This window comes from Vombatus ursinus, unplaced genomic scaffold (genome assembly GCF_900497805.2).
Source record: "Vombatus ursinus unplaced genomic scaffold, bare-nosed wombat genome assembly UNPS02015012.1, whole genome shotgun sequence".
In the NCBI taxonomy this organism is placed as follows: domain Eukaryota; kingdom Metazoa; phylum Chordata; class Mammalia; order Diprotodontia; family Vombatidae; genus Vombatus; species Vombatus ursinus.
This window is the reverse complement of record NW_020954790.1, coordinates 118,954-141,234: the sequence shown is the minus strand read 5'-3', so window position 1 is coordinate 141,234 and position 22,281 is coordinate 118,954. Positions and strand designations below refer to the sequence as shown.

The following is a 22,281-nucleotide window of genomic DNA, read 5'->3' as shown; positions in this document are numbered from 1 at the left end:
CTTTTTTTGCGAGGCAATGGGGGTTAATGCGCTCCAGACTCCAGAGCCGATGCTCTATCCATTGTGCTGCCTAGCTGCCCCCAAAATTCCACTTTTTACAGAAGGCTTTTCCCACTCGCTCTTAATTCTAGTGCCTTCCCTCCCAATTATTTCCTTTTTATCCTGTGTATAGCTTGTTTGTGCATACTTATTGGAATGTTGTCTTCCATATTAGATCGACGTCCTCAAGGGCAGGCACTGTCTCCTGCTTTTCTGTATTCTCAGCACTTAGCACAATACCTCATGCACATAGTTGGTGCTTAAGAAATACTTATTTGACTAAAATAGGATCCTAGCTTCTTTCTGTGTCATGTGGGCGGCCTGGTAAAACCAGGTTTACAGAGCCCAAGTTAAGAAACTGCTTTAAAATCACCCTTTATCAATTTTGCATGTACCTATCTATGCGTGTCTGTATGGTCTCCAGAGGCTAGAATGTAAGCTCCTTGAGGGCCAGGCTTGTTTGGATTTTGTCACTGTGTCTCTGGGGATGAGCATAAGGCCTGGCACAGAGTTGGCTGAAGATGCTGATCAAATTCTCCTTTCTGTGTCATTTTCTACAAATAAACATTATGAGGTGACGGTGCGATAAACTAACGGCCACACCCACAGTAAAGAAAAGCAAGCTAGATACAGAACTTAAACATCCTAATGAGATTTACAGAAGGAAATGTCTGTAGCCAACAGGGGCTTCAGAAAGGTTAGAGGCAGTGGTGCAGTAGTTTTTTGGTCCCAGCGTGGGTCTCTACCAGCTACCTGGACAGCAAAATGCCTGCCATCTTACATCGTTTCATAGGGGCTGCCAGTTCTTAGATTTCTCGTGCACCAGAAATTGGATGATATCTTCTAATATATGGTACCAGCCATATAAGAGGATTATTAATAATCAGTTATGGGGGAGATGTAGGCTTTTTCCCTGTGCTATTTGCTTGTTCAAATCCTAGCCTTTGAAGGACCTTACTGACCTCTGCCAAAAATTTACCCTACCTAGACCACCTTATCTAGGTGAATTCCTGCCCATTGTGTTCTACTTAGGTTTGGGTGGGGATAAATTCTTTTATTAAATTGCCTAGGGCTGGGGGTGATTTGGAAGTAAATGACAAGACCAAAGTCACATTCCCCCAGCCCCTCATTAGAATGGGTCCACTTCTCATTATTATATTCATTTTCTCTCATTACTTGTTAACCCTTTGAGTGGATTGCTACAGTCAGGAACACCTACTCTTCCAAGTGCACATAAGGGGAGAGCATCACTGACCCTTTTTATTAATTATTGTTAGCACGATTAATAAAATTATTAATTACCTAGAAAATATGGCTCTTGAACTTTTTAAACACTTTACCTAGAAACTGTTCAACAGCTCTTTCTTTTCATGTAGAACATATTCTCTCTCTGACTTGTGCTAATAACGTTTTGAGTTTTGACAAAAGGAGGAAATAGTCAACGTTGGAAGGGTTGTGGAAAGACAGGTATATGAATGCATTATTGGTGGAGCTGTGAAGCACACTAACTATTTTGGGAAAGTTTGGAATTACGAAAGGAAAATGGCTAAAATATCCACATCCTTTGATCCAACCGTAGTTCTGAGATCATTGACGATAAGGAAGTCCCAAGTAGGCCAAAATATTTATAGCAACTTTTTGTTTTGTTTTGTTTTTGTGGTAGCAAAGAGTTGGAAAAAAATAAATGCTCGTTGATTGGGGAACAGCTAAGCCACTTATGTTACATTAATGGTATAATAGCATGCTATAAGAAATGATGTGTGTGTTGAATACAGAGAAGCTTTGGAAGATCTACATGAACTGCTGCAGAGTGAAATAAGAAGAGACATTTCCTGTCTTCTCCCCACATCCAGCCTCCCCTTCGTGTCTCAGGTCTGCACCATCCTCCCTCTCCCTTGTCAGAATCCTGGTGTAGACCCCCCTCCGTGAGCTCCTGCCCAGACTCAGGCCAGAGTCCCCTCTCCTGCCTTCTTCCTCATGGGCCCATCTCCTGAATCCATCGTGGATACAGCAGCAAGAACCTTGTCTGGTTCCCTCAGCCCCTAGTCTGTGACACGGGTCTGCCCTCTCCAAAGGTCCTCATGCCCTGCATTTGAACTGTTGTCCCCTTCAGGCTGGCCAACCTACTGCATGCTCCTCCCTTCCTGGATCACCCTCAGTCCTACCAGCCTCTTACCTTTTCCAGGAAGCTTCCCAGATGGACCCCATGCCCAGCTCCTTCCAGGAACATCCCTCCATTCTCCCCCACCCCCAGTCTGCTCTGAGGAGTAGGCTTTGTTTGCATAGGAGCAGCAAAAGTCCACCATGAGGCTGGGAAATCCTGAGGCCAGGACTTATGTCTCAATGTCTCTGGCTTCTTCTCCTTCCCCAATGACCAGGACAGGCCTCTGCTCACAGGAAGCACCACTCAGACCACGGTGGTGACTGAGAGTGGAGGGGCAGACATGCCAGGCTGAGGGACGGTTTGTCCTTCACCTTCCCCTGGATCCTCCTCCTGCATTTATGTCTGCTGCCACATGACTGAGTCATAACCAGCCTGCAGAGTCCAGAGATGGTCAGGGAGGCAGCTCTGGCTGTCTTTTGAGTTAGACTCAAGAGAGATCCCCAAGGGTGTTCTGTGGCACCCACTGATGAGGATTTGGGGGAAAGGGAGGCCTCCCTGTGCTCTCTGCTGCTAGGACCACCACATAGAGTCAACCTCAATGCTCCCATTGCAGGGGGCTGTGGCCAGTGAACCTGGAAACCTGGGTCCTACAGTACCCTGAATGGACACATCTTGTGTCCTGGTATCTGCAAGGTGGAAACAGATATTGGGCTGGGACCAGGTGCTCCACCAGGAAGGAGCAGCTCATGAGGGACCTGAAAGGAACCTGGGAGGACAGGAGTCCAGGCCAGGGTGATGATATCAATTAATCAATAAGCAGTTAAGGCCCTACTATGTACCAGACACCATTACCTCCTGCTCCCTCCTACCTCCTGGCCTATTAAACAATCATATAAAGGAATGCTCTAAATCATTAATAATAAGAGAAATTCAAATCAAAACAACCCCCTGGTTCTACCTCATACCCTACAAATCGGCAAAGAAGACAAAAAAAAATGGGAATAGTCAATACTGGAAGTGTTGTGGGACAACAGGCACACTAGTGCATTGTTGGAGGAGCTGAAAACCAGTACATCTATTTTGAAAAACAATTTGGGGCTATGCAAATGAAGTGACTTAAAAGTTCACACCCTTTGACCTAGTGATTCTATTACTAGGCTTATAATAACTCCAAGGAAGCCAAAGAATTGGAAACCCGGTAGATGTCCATCAGTTAAGGCATGTCTAAATAACCCGCAGTCCATGAACGTGGAGTATTACCGTGCTCTGAGGAATGAAGACTATGATGAATACAGAGATGCATGGAATGACTGAACTAAACTGATGCAGAGGGAAGTCGGCAGAGCCAAGGAATCAACAAACACTAAGCACAGGAAAGGACTTGGGGAAAACCGGCACAAAAAACTGAAAGCGAGTGTTGAAGATCGTCCCACCTGACCCTTTCTCGCTGGGTCACAGGGACGTTCCAGATAGTGACGTTTTTTAGGTAGAGTCCCAGATTGGTTTCTGGAACATTGGGATGGGTTCACGGTGTCACCGGCAGGGCCCCCACCAGCCCGTCTGCCCACTGCCCCTCTACCATGTGCTCTCTTCTCATCCTCCGCAACTTGAAGAGCGTGAAGTAAACTTCGGAGTTAACGTGTCTGGACGGAAAGACTGGGTAACCACTTGTCAGGTATAACAGAAAGGAGGGTTTTTTCAAGGTCCAATTAGGCCAAAAGTCCTGTGGTGTCCCTTGCGACTCAGTCTGTGAGAGGCGTTTGTAAATCTCACTGCACCGTAGAATGGTGAGTGTGCATTATTAACAGGTAAAGCAGCACCTCTGAGTTGTTCTCATCTGTATTCCTCTGATGACCAAAGAATCTGACCATGCTTTTCAGGTACTTGCTTTTTTCGAGGGTTTCTCAGTCATATTCCTTGGACACATCTGTCCTCTCTCTTATCTGTCTGGCAGCAGATCTGACAGGCAGAAATTGTGTTTCACATCCCTATGTAATTTGTGTGTCGCATTTTTATCAGATCTGGACAGAAGGAGCAGCTGCCCTGAGAATCCTCTGTAGACCCCTAAACCAACAACTCAGGCAAGGCCTTGAAACCTATGCCGCTGTGACAGGGACAACATGCCCAGGGTTTTCTGGGAGCCTCCAGCTAAGAGATGTTCCTACCACCCCTCCTTCAGTGTTAGGAATTGGGGGTCAATCTCAGGCAGGAAGCTGGTGGAGGAGGGAGAAGTAGAGAAATCACCAGCTCCTCCATCCATTAGGAAATGGGATTTGCAGGCATGCTACAGTAGTTCAAAAAATTACAGGGCAGGACACCAGAGAGGGCTTGAAGAAGTCAGGCATATATTTAAAAGGTGCTAAAGATGTAGTCTGCATTCTCTGCCTTAGCTAGAGTCTTCATCCAAGGGGAACAAAGGGACAGTGTTTGCAGTCCTACACAGGGACTAAGAAGTACAGGTTTCTCCACATTATGAATTCCAGGATGGGCAGGGAGCTTTACTCTCCACGTAGAACCTGCTCCCTAGTCAATTCAACTCAATAAACATTTATTATCCACCAGCTGAGTACACAGAACTATGCCTGGTGTTGGGGGAGGCACGGAGATTACACTCAATGGGAGAACATGTAGATAAATAAAAGTAACCTGGAGGCGAGGGAGGTACTGGCTGCTGGCCGGATCAGGGAAAGTCCCCTGGAAGAGGTTTCCCTTGAACCGAAGGGATTGGAAGAGGTGGAGGTGAGGGAGATGTCCATTCCAGGCATGAGGGAAAGCCATGGTAAAGGCCCAGAGATGGAGGATGGAGGGTCCTGCCTGAGGCACGGTCCGTGTCAATGTGGAGTTTGAATTCCATCCTCAGGGCAACAGGAAGCCCCACTGTAGGTTCTTGACCTGAGGAGGTATATGGTCAGATGCAGGCTTAAGGAATATCACTCCGGTGGCTGAGGATGAATTGGAGAAGGAAGAGTCTCATGGAGGCGGGGAGATGAGTTAGGAGGCCACTACAATAGTCTGGGTGAAAAGCGAAAAAAAAAGCCTCTATTAGGGCATGAGTGGTGAGATGGGAGAGATGCCGTGGAGGGCAAGCAGATTGTGTTTGGCAACATACAGAACATGTGGAGTAAGGGGAAATGAGGAGCTGAGGATGACTCAGAGTGTGAGAATTGAGGGGACTGGAAGGATCTGGGTGCCCTCGGGAGAAATAGGGAAGACAGGAAGATGAGTCGATTTGGAAAGAATGAGTTCCCAGAAACGACTGTCAAAATAAGAAGTAACAAATTAAATATAAAAAAGCATTTGATGAAGGTTTTCATGGAACAGTTTTCTATGGGATCAGAAGAACAGTTTTATCTCAGAATGGCAACATATGATGTGAAAAAAAAAAAGCATGTATTTTAGATGATAAAGTGAGCAGCATTAATCCTGTGAAAAGAATTTGGATCATGGATTTATTCTCTGGAATTACTGAAACTTTACCCGTTATAGTAATATTCACAAGTGTAGTGGACATACCTAAACTAGTATTGATTTTCTGTTTGGTCCCTAGCATCTTTGGTCCCCATAATTACAATTCTGAAGGGACACAAAGATCTTTAGTGCCATAATGAAGATATTCTATCCTTCCTTCAACCCCCCTCCCCTCAAAAGAAGACAAAAATAAAGAGGCCAAACATAAAGTCAAAGATGGAGCTAAAAAAAGGCTAATTCTCGGCATGAACCAGTGGCTCCAGCTCAAATTTGCCCTCTCCTTTCCTTGGACAGGCTCTGGGCTTCTGCTGTCCTTGACAGGTTTTTCTTTTTCTTTTTTTAAATACCTTAGTTACCTTAAGAGGGCTTAATGAGATTCCCAACCAAGAGAGAGTAAAGGAGAAAACAGAGGGCCCCAGGCAGGCTCTTAAAGAACCCCCAATAGAAGGGGCTAGGAATGGGGAAAAGACCCCAGCAAAGAGAAAGGAGGAGAACTCAGTGTGAGGTCTCCGAGAAGAGGGAAGAGAGGGCATAGAAGGAAAGGTGCTCAAGAGTCAAATACCTCATAGAATATTAATACCTAAAGCAAGGTAAGGACCGATATGGTTTTCAATCTGGTAATTGGGAGGTCCTTGATGACCTTCAAGAGAGATGCTTCAGTAGAACAGCTGGAATAGAAACTAGAGATAGAGGGTCAAAGATAGCTTTGACATTTTTAAAAAAAAATACTGGTGAGATCTGAACATGAACATGTATGAACTGGGTCTAAACTTCCTAAAACTCAGTTTCTCTATAAAATGAGGCTCAGCTCATGGCCTCTGAGACTCTTCTCTCTCTGGATCTAAAGATTCCATGATCCTATATTTTTAGGACCATTGGTGAGGAGTAGAGAACAACTGATTGAAAAAGAACAAGAGAGTGGAAAGCATTTGCTGCTTTTCTTGGTTACATCCCCAGCATTTAGCTTGGTGCCTGACACACAGTAAGTACTTATGTAAGCACTTGACTAAGGTCCTGAAATAGAATAAGATTGGATGCAGTATGGAGGCAGTGAATTTAGGGTTATAATTTATCACATAAGAGAGATAAGGAGGCTGTGAGACTGAGATGCTTTCCAACTCTTAACTTTGTTGATTCTGTGATTCTATGATTTTGTGAATCATCTGGTGAACAGCAAATTTTGTACTCTGACTGAAGACCTCCCCACAGTCATTACATTCATAAGATTTTTCCCCAGTATGAATTCTCTGATGAAGACTAAGTTTTGACTTCTGACTGAAGGCTTTCCCACACTTATTACATTCATAAGGTTTCTCACCAGTGTGAATTCTCTGATGTTCAATAAGTCCAGGTCTCTGTCTGAAGGCCTTCCCACATTCATTACATTCATATGGTTTTTCTCCAGTATGAATTCTCTCGTGTAGAATAAGTTCTGAGCTCCGTCTGAAGGCCTTTCCACATGCATTGCATTCATAAGGTTTCTCTCCAGTATGAATTCTCTGATGAACAATAAGTTGTGAGCTCTGACGGAAGGTCTTCCCACAGTCATTACATTTATAGGGTTTCTCTCCAGTATGAATTCTCTGATGTACTATAAGACCTGTGCTCACACTGAAGGCCTTCCCACAGTCATTACATTTATAAGGTTTCTCCCCAGTATGAATTCTCTGATGCTGAGTAAGTTGTGAACGCCAACTAAAAGCCTTCCCACATTCACTGCATTCATAAGTTTTTTCTCCAGTATGAATTTTCTGATGTACAATAAGTTTGAACCTCTGGCTGAAGGCCTTTCCACATTCATTACATTCATAAGGTTTCTCTCCAGTATGAATTCTCTGATGCTGAGTAAGTTGTGATCTCTGAATAAAGGCCTTCCCACAGTTAATACATTCATAAGGTTTCTCTCCAGTATGAATTCGCTGATGTCGAGTACGTTGTGAGCTCTGGCTGAAAGCCTTCCCACATTCATTACATTTATAGGGTCTCTCTCCAGTATGAGTAGTCTGATGTCTAATAAGTCCTGTGCCCCATCTGAAGGCCTTCCCACATTCTTTACATTCATGAGGTTTCTCTCCAGTGTGAATTCTCTGATGTACAACAAGGTATGACCTCTGGCTGAAGGCTTTCCTACATTCATTACATTTGTAAGGTTTCTCTCCAGTGTATATTCTATGATGTGCAATAAGTTGTGAGTCTTTCAGCAAAGCCTTTCCATATTCATGACATTTATGGGGTTTCTCTCCAGTATGAATTCTGTGAGGGAAAGTAATGATCTATGATTAAAGTTTTCCCACATTCATTGCTTTTCTAAGTTTTCTCTTAAATACATATTCTATGACAATTGAGAGGTTATGAATTATAACATCATAAGTTTGTAATTATAAACTTAATTATAATTAAATTCTTTCTCTGGGTATTACATATATGGAGAGCTCTTTCCTACAGACACTCTCCAATAAAGAAAAAAGGATTGGCCCTAGCCTAAAAATCAAGTCATATTTACTTCTTTCATGGCCTCTCACTGTATTGGTAGTTTTCCTTAGGGGGATTTTTACTTGCCTATATTGTATCTCATTACATTGCTTCCTTTTTAACCTGGTATCAGGTTCTGAAGCTGTTCCCCACTTGGAGACACTGGAATACTCCCTTGTGAGCTGTTCAGGAGAAGATTCTTCCATAGAAGTGCCAAGCTTTGGAGCTGACTTCTTGGGTTCAATCATTGCTTCCCAATCTGGAAATTAAAAAAAAAAAATTATACATGGTTTTCCCCGCTGGAACAAAGTTACGTGCCACGTATTTGGTACTATCTTCTGTCTCCCACCTCTGGAAACATGATTGCCAAAGGTTACGGGGTAGAACAAAAAAGATAATGCCATATGTTTACAAAGCCATTTGTAGTATTTTTCATACAGTTGTCTGTGATCTGCAGTTTTTCTGAAAACTGTTTGTACATATCCTTTGTTCATTAATCTATTGGGTAATGGCTCTTAGTTCTGACATATTTCTGCCGGTTCCCAATATAAATTGGACACTAGATACTATAGTTTAATTAGAGATCACAAATGTTTGATGCAAAGACTTTCCTCTATTTAATGCTTCTTTTTTTTTTCAGTGAGGCAATTGGGGTTAAGTGACTTGCCCAAGGTCACACAGGTAGTATGTGTCAAGTGTTTGGTCTGAGGCCAGATTTGAACTCAGGTCCTCCTGACTTCAGGGCTGGTGCTCTATCCACTGCGCCACCTAGCTGCCCCTAATTCTTCTCTTCTTAATCTGGCTACATTGATTTTGTCCATACAATAGATTAATAATGAAAATTATCTACTTTTTTCCATTTTTCATTTATATGGCATGATGAATACAGAGAAGCCTGGAAAGCTCTCCATGAGCTGATGCAGAGGGAAGTCCGCAGAGCCCAGAAAACAATCAACACGAGAGTTTATTAAGGTCTCCTAGTGTCAGGCTAGGGCGATGGGCTAGAGATACAAAGAAAGACAAAAAGACGGTCCCCGCTTTCATGGAGTGAGTGCAAAATCTAGTGGGGGATTCAACATGCAAATACCTATGTACAGACAAGTCACTGGCAGGGCAAATTGGGGATAATCATGAGAAAGAAGGTTCCAGCATTAAGGGGGATCAGGAAGGCTTGCAAAGCTTACATAAGGTGGGATTTTAGCTGGGTTAGAACCTAAGAACCACACCCACCTACCTTTCTTAACTTTACCAATTTGCTGCTCACTTACCTGGCCTTACCAACTACCTTCTCTCTTTATCCCAGAGTACACTTCCTCCTTGGGTTCTTTTCCTCCTTCAGATTGGATCTCCTTTGTCCTCCTCTAGTTCAAATCCACCTCCTTCAGGTTCTCCCAAATTTGTGCTTCCCCAGTTCAGTCCCTGGCCTTCCACACAACTCCCAAGCCTCCCAGGTCATCTTCCCAATTCCCTGCTCTTTATTCAGCCTCACATCCATTCCCTTCTCTAAAGCAACCCAGCCACACAGACCGAGAGCCACATAAATGGTCACAGCCTGATGTGATGATCCCATGGCTGGGACTGTCCCCTAAGGAAGTGACTGAAAGGAAATGAAAACCCCAGTCTACAAACATAGTTCTAATGGCTGGATGAGAAAGGTAAAAGGTCTGTAGAGGACTCAAGTGTTGATGAGAGGCCTGTGGCTACCCAAGGCCTGGCATCTTGTGCATTACTGACTCCACAGGCTTGTCACTGAAAAGCACAGACACGAGGAGGATGGACGCTAGTCATGGGGATGGGAAGAAAGCAGGATCAGAGTACATACAAAGACTGTAACTGGGGAGAATAGCACAGCCACAAAACCTCAACACCCAGAAGAAAAGGGCAGAGACACCCAAAGGGCCTACTGGTGATTACAGTTTAAGGAATATACCAATGTGAAGAGAGAATGAACTGAGGAAGGGGAGGCCAGGGAATGGGCTGCCCAGTGTCCAAGGAGGGGCGTGTCAGAAGATGATGTCCCGCAGGAAAGAGGAGGCTGTGGGAAGGAGCTCAGGCCTGGAAGCTCCCGGGAGAGCCGCCTGGCCACTCGTTTAGAAGGGCTCCCCCCACAAGTGACCGGCTGTCGGTCGCCATGACTCACCTGCACAGCTGCTCTGGGGGGCATCTCCCTCTGGCATCCAAGGGGCCTCCCCGCTCTCCAGCTGGCAGATCACGTCTGGCTTGGAAACGGCCAGGCCTGTTCATGGAAAAGATCTGCTGTCAGAGAATCCCCCACAGAGCTCAATCCCGGTCCCTTCCCCCGCTCTGGGAACGCCCGCAGGACCACTGAAGGATGCTCTGGATCTTGTACTGGAAGCAGGGAGGAACGGGGCCAGCAGGGGAGCTGGGCTCAGAAAGACACGAGGTCATCTGACCCAATCCCGGCTAAGAGGACGGAGACTGTGGATGTATTCAAGGTATCCGGGACAAGAAGGGAGGACTAAGGGTGGGGCAGCCTCAGGGACAACACAATGCAGCAGCCAGCTTGCAGGGGTTCAAAGACCCTTCACCCGGTGACAGGGAAGTAAGGTGACCCCATACCCTCTATGCCCCAGAGGGACTGGGAATCTCTGCTCTCTGGATGCCAGACAAGAGCAAACACTCAAGAAATCCCATAGCACTTCCTAAGAGGAAAGAAAGACCCCCGCCATGGGGCAGCCCGTGGTCCTCACCCAGGCAGGTGAGGTTCCTGTAGTTCTCCAGCATCACCTCCTGGTACAGCTCCTTCTGAGAAGGGGTGAGCTGCCCCCACTCCTCCCGGGTGAAGTCCACGGCCACGTCCTTGAAGGTCACTGTTTCCTGAAACCACATATACATGTGCTTACCCTGGGACCACCCCTCAGATGAATTTCAGGAGGTGAAGGAGGTGGAAATTGTATGGGGTACTTCTTGCGGTGTTGGGGATCCAGGGTATTCCAAGTTAGACGTTTACTGAGTGCAAATTGTATTAGATTCTGAATGATGCAACAAAGGGAGAATTTTAACGTCACAGAATTGTGCTGAAGTCTTTGCTTCAGTGCCTTGCCTCTCCATTCTGGAGCTTGTTCATAGACAGTTTTTTGCACGTTGCCTTCCCTTAGACTGTGAGCTCCTTAGGAATAGGGACAGTTTCCTGCCCTTCTCTGTATTCCTGGTGCTTAGCGCCGTGACTGGCATGTTGCAGGTGCTTAACAAATGCTTGTTCACTGACTGGTTAACAGATTACTTATGTCACAAGAGCTCTTCGAGACAGGAGCTACAAGCACCATCACCCCTGTTTTATAGATGAGAAAATGAATCCAAGAGTCACAGATTCTCAGAACTGAAAGCAATTTAAGGCACCTGGGATATGTCATGGAGGCTTCTCTCTGCTAAATGCACGTTAGCAATCCTTTGATCCTGATATGGCGCTTCACCATTTCGATCACCCATCTCTGCATGCTGTCCAACTTCTCCACATCCTCCCTGAAATCCAGCACTCAGAACTTAACGCAGTAAATATTCCTGATGTGGTCTGATGAGAGCAAGGCCAAGCAGGATCACTGCCCTCTGGGGCTAGACACCAGGCCTCTCTCTGAATGGCTGCCACGTCATACCTTTGACTCCTCTTGAGTGTGTGATCTACTAAGCCCTCAACATCTTTTTTTAGATGACCATTTATCCTTGGGTACCTACCTCCCCATCTCTACTTACAGACTCTTTTTTTTTTAATCCCAAGTGTTACCCTTCATACTTATCTTGTTGGATTAGGACTAATGTGCAGGATAATATAAGATTTTCATCAGCATAAACCACCCTCAAATGATTTTCCCAGAAATGTTGCCTAGTCATATTTTCTTCTCCTGTACTGAACAATTGATTTTAAAACCCAAGGGTAAGGGGCAGCTAGGTGGTGCAGTGGATACAGCACCAGCCCTGAAGTCAGGAGCACCTGAGTTCAAATCTGGCCTCAGACCAAACACTTGACACTTACTAGCTGTGTGACCCTGGGCAAGTCACTTAACCCCAATTGCCTTTAAAAAAAAAAAACAAAACCCAAGGGTAGAACTTAAATCTTAGTAAGTGTGACCCATCCTTGGGTCCCACCCCATCATCCAAGCTTTACATCATCTGCGAAGTGAGCAAGCACGCCATCTAAAACAATAACGCCCAATGAGAGATGGCACCACATTCATTCTCCTCTGAGGATGCCAGGTGACACACACACACTCTCTCACCACTTGTGCTCTAGTTGTACAACTTTAACTAACTGAAAGATGTTTGCTAAGGCATCTCCAATACAGCCTGCTCCCCCTTAATCAAAAACACTCAATTTCTACAAACATATCCTACAAACATATTCTACAAACATATTCTACAAACAATTTCTACAAGCCAGACAACAGCAAAGTACAGAACGAATTCATCACCCAAAGGTATTTTTTACCCACAGGTTTTGGCTGTGTGCTTCTGTTGACAGTTTAATCTCAGAACCTCGGTGTTAGAAGGATCCTGAGCCCCTCAGGTGCACAGTCAGTCTTGAAGGCTTGCAAAGTATTGGTGCAGACATAATCTCCTTCATCACAATGTCACAAGGCAAGTACTAGTGATACTACCTTCCCCATTTTGTGAAGGAGTAAACTCGGGCTCAGAAAAGCTACGCAACTTGCCCATGCGCACAGCAGAGGTAGGACTCGAGTCCTGCCAGGCCTATCCTCTCACCAGCCACTCTGCCGGTGCACTCAGACCAGAGGCTTTCGGCTCCCGGGCTGAGGCCTGATGGCAACCATAGCCTGCTCTTTCTAGGAGGCTCCAGCCTTCTTAACAGCAGCCCTCTCCTGCGTGTGCCCTTCACGACTCAGAGACCCAGAAGTCCTGTTCTGGAACTATAGTCAGAGTACTGTAATTGTTCCTGGAAGGAGAATCGATCTAGTCCCCATTTCTCCCCCCAACACCGCCACACCAGTAACTTTCCAAGCCTGGCTGTGTTCGTCTGCTGAGATGGTTTACCAGAGTGTGACTGCTGCCCACACTACGGTTTCTTGGAGACACAGGTCAGAGTTGGATGAATAAAGTGGACACCAAAGGTGGGTGAGCAACCCTGAAAAGGGCTCAGCAAGCCCTCACTACAGAGGTGCCAGTCCTCCCCGAACACCCCATACAGCCCTCAACCCATCGGTGAGTTGGGGATGTCCAAGCATGTGAAGAATGCCAGATCCCTGGCAGAATGAGCGGATGAGAACAATTCGCTCTAATGGCCATGAAGGTGGCTGAAGCAGGTGCTGTGGGGCACTTAGAGCTTGGTCAGACATCCAAGACACCAAGGCCAAGCACTGCTTCCCGGGCCATTGCCAGTTGTCTCGACGTTTGTCCTGCCACTGGACTTTGGTGACTCAGACAGAGTGAGCCTGACAACTCTGGGCAATTCTGCCTCATCCGATGAACACACCAGTCAAGAAATCATCCTCTGATGTCATTTGTCCCTCTCCGAAATGAAGGACAAATAACTTTCCAAACCAAAATACCTCCTTCCGGGCCACTACCCCCCATATGTGTTGTCTCTCTTCACTAGAGGAAAGGGACTATATCTCTACAGTGCTAGGCGTGTAGTAAATGCACACTAAATATATCTTTCATGTATTCATTCATTCCTGGTTCCAAGTTTAATGATCTCTGTACTATACACTATGATGCCATCAAAGAAAGTTGTCTTTCAGTAATTTCTCTTTTCCCACTCACCTCCTAGCCTGACAATCTATATATAATCTGTGTAGGTGCATCTGTTTTGCGTCAGTGATGTCAAACTCAAATAGAAATGGGGCCCATAAACCATATATAGGTATACCTGTGGGTCACATATTGACTTAGAAAATCACATATTAGTATTATCTATGTTTTACTGCATGTTTATTTGTTAAGTATTTCCCAGTTGCACTGTAATCTGGTTCTGGCAGCACTCAGAAATGTTGTGGGCTGCAGCACATTTGAGATCTTTGTTCTATACTTAGACTTTTTTTTTTATTAATAGCCAACAGAGACAGACATTTTCCCTCTGCTGCTACCCCTCACCCCAGTAATCCTAAATAAACCCACGAAGGGGGAAAGAGTGATACCCAGAAAAAGAGGGATCATACCAAGCTTCTATTCAGTCTTCCTTTCATGAATGCTTAATACCTGTACCAAATTACTTGGAGCCTTGGTTCTGCTATTCAACCACTAATCTTGGGCTCCTTTGGTTATGTATTGTATGGGCAAGAAAAAAGAGAGTTTCCTACTGGTGAGAAAGCAGCACAGTACACAAGGAAAGCATGGTATTTAACTCTGGAGGACCTTCTTCTACCACAGACTACCTGTGTGTGTGGCTTGTAGTAATTGCCTTTAGCTCTCTGGGCAGCATTTTTCTCATCTGTACAATTAGGTTAAACCAGATCAATCCATCAACAAGCATTTATGATCTTGGTAAATTTTTATTGATTTACATTACCTTCATTTCCCAATGTTTCCCTTTCCTCTCCCCTCCCAAGCAGCCATCCCTGATAATAAAGAATAGGCCAGCAAAATTAACTAGCACACCCCAGAGCCTGATATTATGTGTAAAGCTCTGTACTCAAAGTCACCCAAGGCTGCAAAGATGGGGAAAAGGTGCCTTTTCAGATCTCTTCTAGGGGACCATCAGTCAATTTGGGTTGTTTTGTGGTTGTAGTCATTGTGTTTATTGTTTTCCCGGTTCTGCTGACTTCACTTTGCATCAGTTCATAGAAGTCTTCCCATGTTTCTCTGTATTCCTCATGGTCGTTACAGCACAGGAATATTCCATTACAACTAGGTACCAAAGCTTGTTTAGCCACTCACCAAACAGGCATCTATTTTATTTCCAGTTCTCCTCCTGCCATTTATTAAGCAGTTACTAAGTGCCTGGCACCAGGCAAAACAGCCCCTGCCCTTGGGGAGCTCAGGAGTGATAATATGCACACATGAGTGTGTATGTGAGGGTGTGTCTCGTGTTGTGTGCATGTGTGTATATGAGAGTGTGAGAATGTGTGTATTGTATTTATTAAGCACTTACTCTGAAAGTGCTGTGCTCTTATGAGAGAAGCACAATTGCAGTAGCTCAAAGGAAACTTGACATGAACAAATTTAGAGCCATCTCCACCCTGAATGTTCACGTGGACCATCTGTGTCTGACCTGTGGTAAGGCATTCCAAGTTCATATTGCTCTCACAGCCACAGCTGGACACACTGAAACCTGACTCTAATGTAGGGATGTCATGGCCATCTTTGAGAACAAAGGACAACAATCAACCAACCAGTGGTATTGTGGGAGCCTGGGAAGGGCAGCTCCCCAGTTCCCTCAGTTTCCTGGCCCACCACACTGCACTAACCATCAGCTTCATGGCACAGCGGGGCCCACCCCTGGCCCTTGAAGCAAACCCATCAAAGCAACAAGGACCCGCCCCACTAGTTGAGACTATTCTGACAATGCTCCACCTTTCTCCCCACGGTGAGTTAGGCAGGGCTACTTTTTGGAAGGTCCACAGGACAGAACTGAGGAAAAAACTGTTTAGATTCTACTTTCTGTATCATTTCCTATATTTCACAGCGGTGGTTTTGTGATAAACTGACCACACTACCCAAGAAGCCAAGAAAGGCAGACTAAGCACAGAACCTGTGTATCCAGTGAGGTTCACAGAAGGAATTCTCCACCAGAAGACACCACACAAGGGTGGGAGCCAGGGTCATGAGGTTGGACTTCTCCACCAGCTGTGTAGGCAGCAGAAGTGCCTGGGGTCGAACACGGGTCACTGGGGGAAACGGCAGTTTCCAGATACCTCAGGGGGCTGCAGCCCCAACCCTCCAATGCACAACCAGCACTAAAACTTGTGTATTAGCTCTACAGTAGGCTCTTCTACACTGAAGGGTCCCGCCGGAAGCCTGGCTCTCAGGAGGCACAGCACACCCCTTGTGCATTTCTAGGAGGCAGTGCTGATTCCTTCGTGAAGCCAGCCCCGGCAGTGCTAAAAACCCCCGATCACAGACGTGTCCCCAAAGGATCATCCAAAGTAGACTTTACAGAATAACGGCAGAACCTCCCAGACTGCTCACGTCCCTGACCTGCAGTTTTCTCACCCCACCTCACACACTTATCAGCTGAGCAATCCTGGACATGTCCCTGACCCATCTGTTGTGCCTGTTTCCATGGGTAAAATAGAAGCATCTTCCTCTCACAGAATGGTGGCAATGAATGCATGTGATTTCTGGGTCTTACCAGTCAACAAGCATTAATTAAGCATCTACTCTGTGACAGGCATGGTTCCAAGTGCTGGGGATACAATGTGGGTTATTTAACTAATATGCACTGTTTGATATATGCTAACTCCTTCCCTTACACCACATGCTCCTTCAAGGCAGGAATGTTTTCCTTTATGTCCAGTACCTGGCATACAGTAGGCAATTACTACATGAACGTTGATTCTTAGCATCGCTGCAGACATAACTTGCACAGCCCTGCAACACTCACCAGCCATGTGCTCCGAGCATAAGCATCTAGCCCAGCTCTAGCTCTTGGTAGGCACAGCCCCTCTGGTCCCCAGGCACGTGGTTTCCCTTCTCTGTCCAACAGGGACAGCCGTCTCTGCACTTGCTTCCCTCGAAGGGTCATGGTGATGGGCGATGGGAGGGGCTGCTGCAGCCGTCACTGCTTCTGGCTGTCCCCGTGCCCCTCCCTCACCTCCACCCTGCAGAATCCCTGCTTCCTCTCAGGTTCTACCTCTACACAAGGCCTGTGCACATCCCCCCACCTGTCAGGGCTCTACCCCTCCAGACAATGAACTCTGGATGTCCTTCGTAGGGGCTCCATCTGCCCTGGGAGGAGGGGCTTCCGTCTCTGGATGCATGCCCTCTAGCATGGCGCCTGGCACTGAACCAGGGCTTGGGGAATAAGTGGAATCTGTTATTGCAATTTACTCCATGGCCTGGTCCCCAAGACTCCAGGGCTCACCAGGCACCTGATAAGAGAGGAATGGTGTTTTCTCTTTGGTTCACTGTCCACTGTGGGAGTTAGCTCGGGTAAATTTTCTGAGCCTAGCCTTAAAAGGTGCTGACATGTCTACCTTTCTCCAAGTTTGGCCTAACGGGGTGCCAGCTCTGTCACACCTTTGGGGGAGGCAGCCTTTCCTCTCAGCCTCAACAGATAGGAGTCAATGGTAGCCCCCCTCCCCAAAAGAACCAGACTCCCTTTGGCAGGCCGTGGATCGCTGTCCCCTACAAAGTCCTAGAGTCATTGCAGGTGCACTGGGTCATCCGGCCCACTGCTCAGGAGGCACATGGCTGGGCATCTTCTTTCTCCAAGGAGCATCAGGAAAGCCTCTGCTCTCTCTAGGTCTGATTTCCAAACTTACCCTTAGGAACTCCCAATGGCCCTAGGTTGGTGCTGTCCAGGATTGTCAGGCTAGGAGGTGACATTATGGATTGATGCTGCAGAGAGGAACCAGCACTCACTGCTTCCTCCACACAAGAGGCTGGGTCTTACACACTGTTCACAACTGAGCCTCTCGGGCCCTTTGGTACAGCCAAGAGCCTCTGCTGCATGCTCAGGCTGAAGCAGCAGCTCCCAGGTGCTGATGAGATGCTTCCTTACAGGGGCATTCCCAGGGCTCCATTCCAAGGGGCCAGGGTGTGGCCCAGGCTTCCCTCTCCACCTGGCCCAGGCCCGCTCTTCTCCATAATGCTGTTTTCTGATGATGCCAAGGCAATGGGCGGTCCATCATCTCCCTTTTAGAGTGCATGAAGAGGGGGCCATCCTCCTGGGTCCTTACAGGCAGCCAGTAGCCTCTGAATACCAATCAAGAATCCTTTTTGTCCTCTCCACAAGGCATCCTGGGAGTATGCTCACACTCCCTGGGGCAGGGGCCCTGTGATCCCTCCAAATAAAGCCACCCCCTCCCCAGCCAGGAATCTCACTTAGGTGATTGGAGAATCATTGTAAATGACTAAGGATCAGCTCCAGCTCAACCCAAGGAGCATTATGCTACCTCTTTTGTAACCTTCACAATATTCAATTAACCCCTTTGATATCACGTAGTATGTACAAGGAACTTGGTCTCCCCCATCAGACTATGCACTCTGTGACATAGTCTGCCTCTCCTGTAACCCCAGGCTTAGCACAGTGCCAGGCACACAGCACTGAACATACAGCAGACTGAGCGCCAGTACCCAGGAACCGTGAAGTCATTGTCCAGTCTAACACAGACCCAAACAGATTCCCCTCTGCCCTCTCTTTGAACAGTGGCTGTGCAGCTTTTGTTTCAAGACCTCCAGAGAAGGGAACCCTGCTATTTAACACCCCTCTCCACACCACCTCCTATGTTTGGACACATCTGTTTATTGGGTCTTCACCTCTCTCCTGACCTCCAGTCTTGCATCTCTGTCTACCAGACATCTTAAACTCACTAAGTTCAAAACAGAATTCATTGTCTTTCTCCCTAAACCCTGCCCTCTTCCCACTTCCCACCCAGGCGTCCCTTTTAGCTCCTCAATCTCTCCCATCCCTCATGCCCATCTCTGATCAGTTGACGAGTCTGGTCTTTTCTACCTTCATAACATCTCTCCTATGACACAGGCATCCTCCCCCATCCCCATGCAGGTCCTCATCAACCCCCCTCCTGGCCCACTGCAATAGCCTCTGGGTGGGTCTGCCCACCTCAAGTCTCACCCCACCTGGGAGGTAGTCAGGATGGCAGAACAGCAGGAAGCCCTGCTGAGCTCCCCTTCACAACTCCAACAGAAAGATCTAGAAAACGGACCAAGCTAAGTCTTTCTAGGAAAATCCAAGAAAAAAAAATCACAGTGAGTCGTTCCTCCACCCCAAGCTGGCACAGGGTAAAAAGCCAAGAGAAGTCTACGGATGTTGGGGGTAGGGTCCGTCTTCTCCGGCACAAGAAGCTGTTTGAGATCTAGAAGAGTCTTTGTGCAGAACACAAGAACAAGCACCACGTGACAGCCCCAAGGCTCACAATGAGAGATGCAGAATGACGTTTCCCGGGGGTGGAGTTTAAGGGCGAGGCCCTATCACAGGCGCTGGCTGTAGATTGACGGAGGGATGAGTTCAGAAGGCAGCGGCAGCAGTGTGACTCCAATGCTGAGAACAGGACTGGTCTCAGGTCCAGCCTCTAGCCCAGCCTGAGGCCTGCAGAGGAAGAACTGGGGAAGGGATTCCAGCCCCAGAGGGGGCCTGCCATTCTGTCCTTTTGAACCAGCAGAGCCTCCTAGTAGGCTGAGGGAATGAATCCAGCAGCAGGCTCCTGGAACTCCAAATGGAGCAAGTCCACAGACGTGCCGCTCAAAGCCAAATTTAGGTCAGAAACCGGCAGAGCTCAGACCAGGGGGGGAGGGGTCAGTCTTTGTCCTGATCAGATTATTTTGAAAGCACCAAAAGTCTGCAAGTCCCCAGCCCAAGCTTTCTCTGAAAGCCTAGAATAACACAACAGAAAGACCTAAGAGGACATAGGCTCTCACTAGCCATTTCTTCCAGAAGTGTGTAGATCTTGGACCTAACATAAATTCCAAGTAGGCTCGAAGAATGAGCAAATAAAAAAGGAATTCCACCATAAAAAAGTATCATGGTGACAGGGATGGTCAAGACACAAACCCAGAAAAATATAGTAACTCCAAAACTTCTACAAACAGTGAAAAACGAAGCTTGGGCACAAGCTCAACTAGAATTCCTGGAAGAGACTGGAAAAAAAAAGTTTTAAAAGATTTTTTATAAATAGAATGAAAGCACTAAAGGAAAAAATGAGAAAACAAATGAGAGCTACAGAAGAAATAACTGTAAAAGGAATTAACAGTTTGTACAAAGTACAAAACCTTGCCCAAGAAGTAAACTCCCTGAAAATTAGAATGGTCCATATAGAAGTCAATGACTACATGAAAGACAAGAAATACTGAGACAAAATCAAAACACATAAAGTAGAAGAAAATGTAAGGCAGCTCAGAATACTAATAATGACTGGTTTAAGACTTCCAAAGCAAAGTGCTTTACAGGGGCTACTTAATTTGACCCTCACAACAACCCTAGGAGGTCAATACTATTATAATCTCCATTTTACAGGCAAGGAAACTGAGGCTGAGAGGTGAGGTGAAGTGATTTTCCCAGGGTCATAGAGCTGAAGGCTGGATTTGGACTCATCTTCCTGACTCCAGACGCAGCCTTCAATGACTGTGGTGCCCCACCTGCCTAGCAAAAATAAATGACCTAGAAACAGATTAAAGAGAGATAATTTAAGAACCATCACAGTACCAGAAAGCTACGACTAAAAAATAAGAGCCTAGTCACAGCATTACAAGAAATGATAAAGGAAAACTGCCCAAATCTCTTAGAACCAGAGAATAAAGTAGAAACAATCTACTGGTCACCAAAACAAAAATTCCTAGGCATATGATATCCAAAATCTGGAGCTTCGAGGTCAAAGAAAGAATACTGCCAGCAGCCAGAAAGAAAGAATTCAAGATCTGAGGGGGGTCTAGTCAGGGTCACACAGGATTTAACAGCCACTACTATAAAGGAGCAGAGAACTTGGAATACAATATTCAGGAAGGCAGAAGATATAGGCTTACAGCTGAGAATAACTTACAAAACTGAGTATAATCCTACAGGGTAAAAAGTGGGTCTTTAATGAAATAAAGGACTTCTAATACATAATCTGTAATCTAGTTACACTGGCCTCCTTACTATTCTGCAGAAAGGACACCATCTCCTGGCATTTTTCAGTGCCTGTTCCCCAAGCACAGAAGTCTCTCCCTCCTCATGTCTGCCTCCTAACTTCCTTCAAGTACCAGCTAAAGTCTCTTTTTCTCCTCTGTTTGTATGTACCTCCTTTGTTCGTGGTTGTTCCGTGTTGTCTCACTTGTTACCCTGTGAGCTCCTTGAGAGGAGAGCCTGCTTTCACTTTTCTTTGTATCCTCAGCACTGAACACAGTGCCCTGACTTAACCAGAACACCACTCACTGGGAATTTGGTCCTAACCTCCAGCCTTGGCATGTCTCGCCATCTTCCCCTCTTTGGCTAGTTACACTCCCAGGGGTCAGCAGAACCAGTCTCCCTTGTGTCCATTATGGGTGACCCACCTCCAGTTTGGACCTCAGTTTACCGCCATGACCTTGGGCCCTGAGCTCACCTGGGAGGTGGGTGACACTGAGGGCCTGGGGGCCATCCCTCTTGCTCCAGGCTGAGAAGGCAGCGCTGGGGAAGGAAAGGAACCTGTGAGTGGCAGCCTCGGTTCCAGGACTCAGAGAGGTTCTGACCCTGCTTAAGTCCCCAGACCCTGCACCTGGAGACAGGCCCCAGACTCAGAACTCCTCCAGAGGAGCCCTGCCCACAGACACCCCCCCCCTCAGTGAGGGAGGGACCCCAGCCCCGATGAAGCCCCTGGACCTAGAACCACCCCAGGGACCCCCAGCCCTGAAGACCCCCTCCCACCTAGAACTGCCCTCAGGGACCCCCAGCCCTAAAGCCCCCCCACCTAGAACTGCCCCCAGGGACCCCTGCTGTGATGAAGACTCCCCACCTAGAACCACCCCAGGGACCCCAGGCCTGATGAAGCCCCCCCCGCCCAGACGTAGAAGCACCCGGGGAAAGGGTGGACACACCCCCACACCCCCACCCCTACACCCCGGGCCAGGGCACTACGCATGCGCCTCCAGAGACCAGCGGCGCCGCTGATTGGCTGCAGGGCCGCGGCCCCTCCTCCCGAAGTCCGGATTTCCCCGAACAGGGGACGTAGCTGCCGGTGGCCAACACTGCGCACGCGTAAACATCGGCCTCACCGGCACTCCTGCCCTTCCCCCTTAACTCAGCCACTGAAACGTGGGGCCGGGGCCCCTCCTGCCCCGCCCCCTCCGCCTTCGGCCCGCCCTGCGGGCTTTCACTCACCCCGGCTGGCGGAGAATAGGGCGGAGCCAGGTCGACAGTTCCTGAGGACTAACGGTCATAAAGGCGGGGAGTCGGAAGAAACGGAAGTGACGTAAGGCGTTGGAAGCTGAGGCGGAACCCCGCTCCTAGCACAGGCATGCGCCCAGAAGGCCTTCTGGGAAATGTAGTCCCGAGGGCAGCGTAGGCTGTACGCATGCCCGGAGTCACACCCAAACTCCAAACACGTGGAGATCCTTCGAGTTCCTCCTCCCCTCCTCTCCCCGGCCGGCTC

The 22,281-nt window shown here is 47.2% G+C and overlaps 1 protein-coding gene across 1 annotated transcript; it reads right to left on the bottom strand.

Annotated features, from left to right (window-relative positions):
• Window positions 1–6,726: 6,726 nt before the first annotated feature.
• Window positions 6,727–22,058, bottom strand: LOC114030796 (zinc finger protein OZF-like). The gene is made up of 6 exons (XM_027845703.1): window positions 22,011–22,058; window positions 21,256–21,320; window positions 10,795–10,921; window positions 10,220–10,319; window positions 9,460–9,462; window positions 6,727–7,864 (listed from the first exon to the last, which is right to left on the bottom strand). The coding sequence occupies exons 2-6, from the start codon at window positions 21,289–21,291 to the stop codon at window positions 6,733–6,735; spliced, it is 1,398 nt and encodes a 465-aa protein (XP_027701504.1). The 5' UTR covers window positions 21,292–21,320; window positions 22,011–22,058; the 3' UTR covers window positions 6,727–6,732.
• Window positions 22,059–22,281: the final 223 nt, after the last annotated feature.

Excerpts from the sequence above, each read along its gene's own strand:
- LOC114030796 (XM_027845703.1), bottom strand. The coding sequence starts at position 21,291 with ATGGCCCCCAGGCCCTCAGTGTCACCCACCTCCCAG. Across the intron at positions 10,922-21,255 it reads CAGTGTCACCCACCTCCCAG|GAAACAGTGACCTTCAAGGA; the intron begins GTGAGCTCAGGG and ends ATGTGGTTTCAG. Across the intron at positions 10,320-10,794 it reads CAGGAACCTCACCTGCCTGG|GCCTGGCCGTTTCCAAGCCA; the intron begins GTGAGGACCACG and ends TTCCATGAACAG.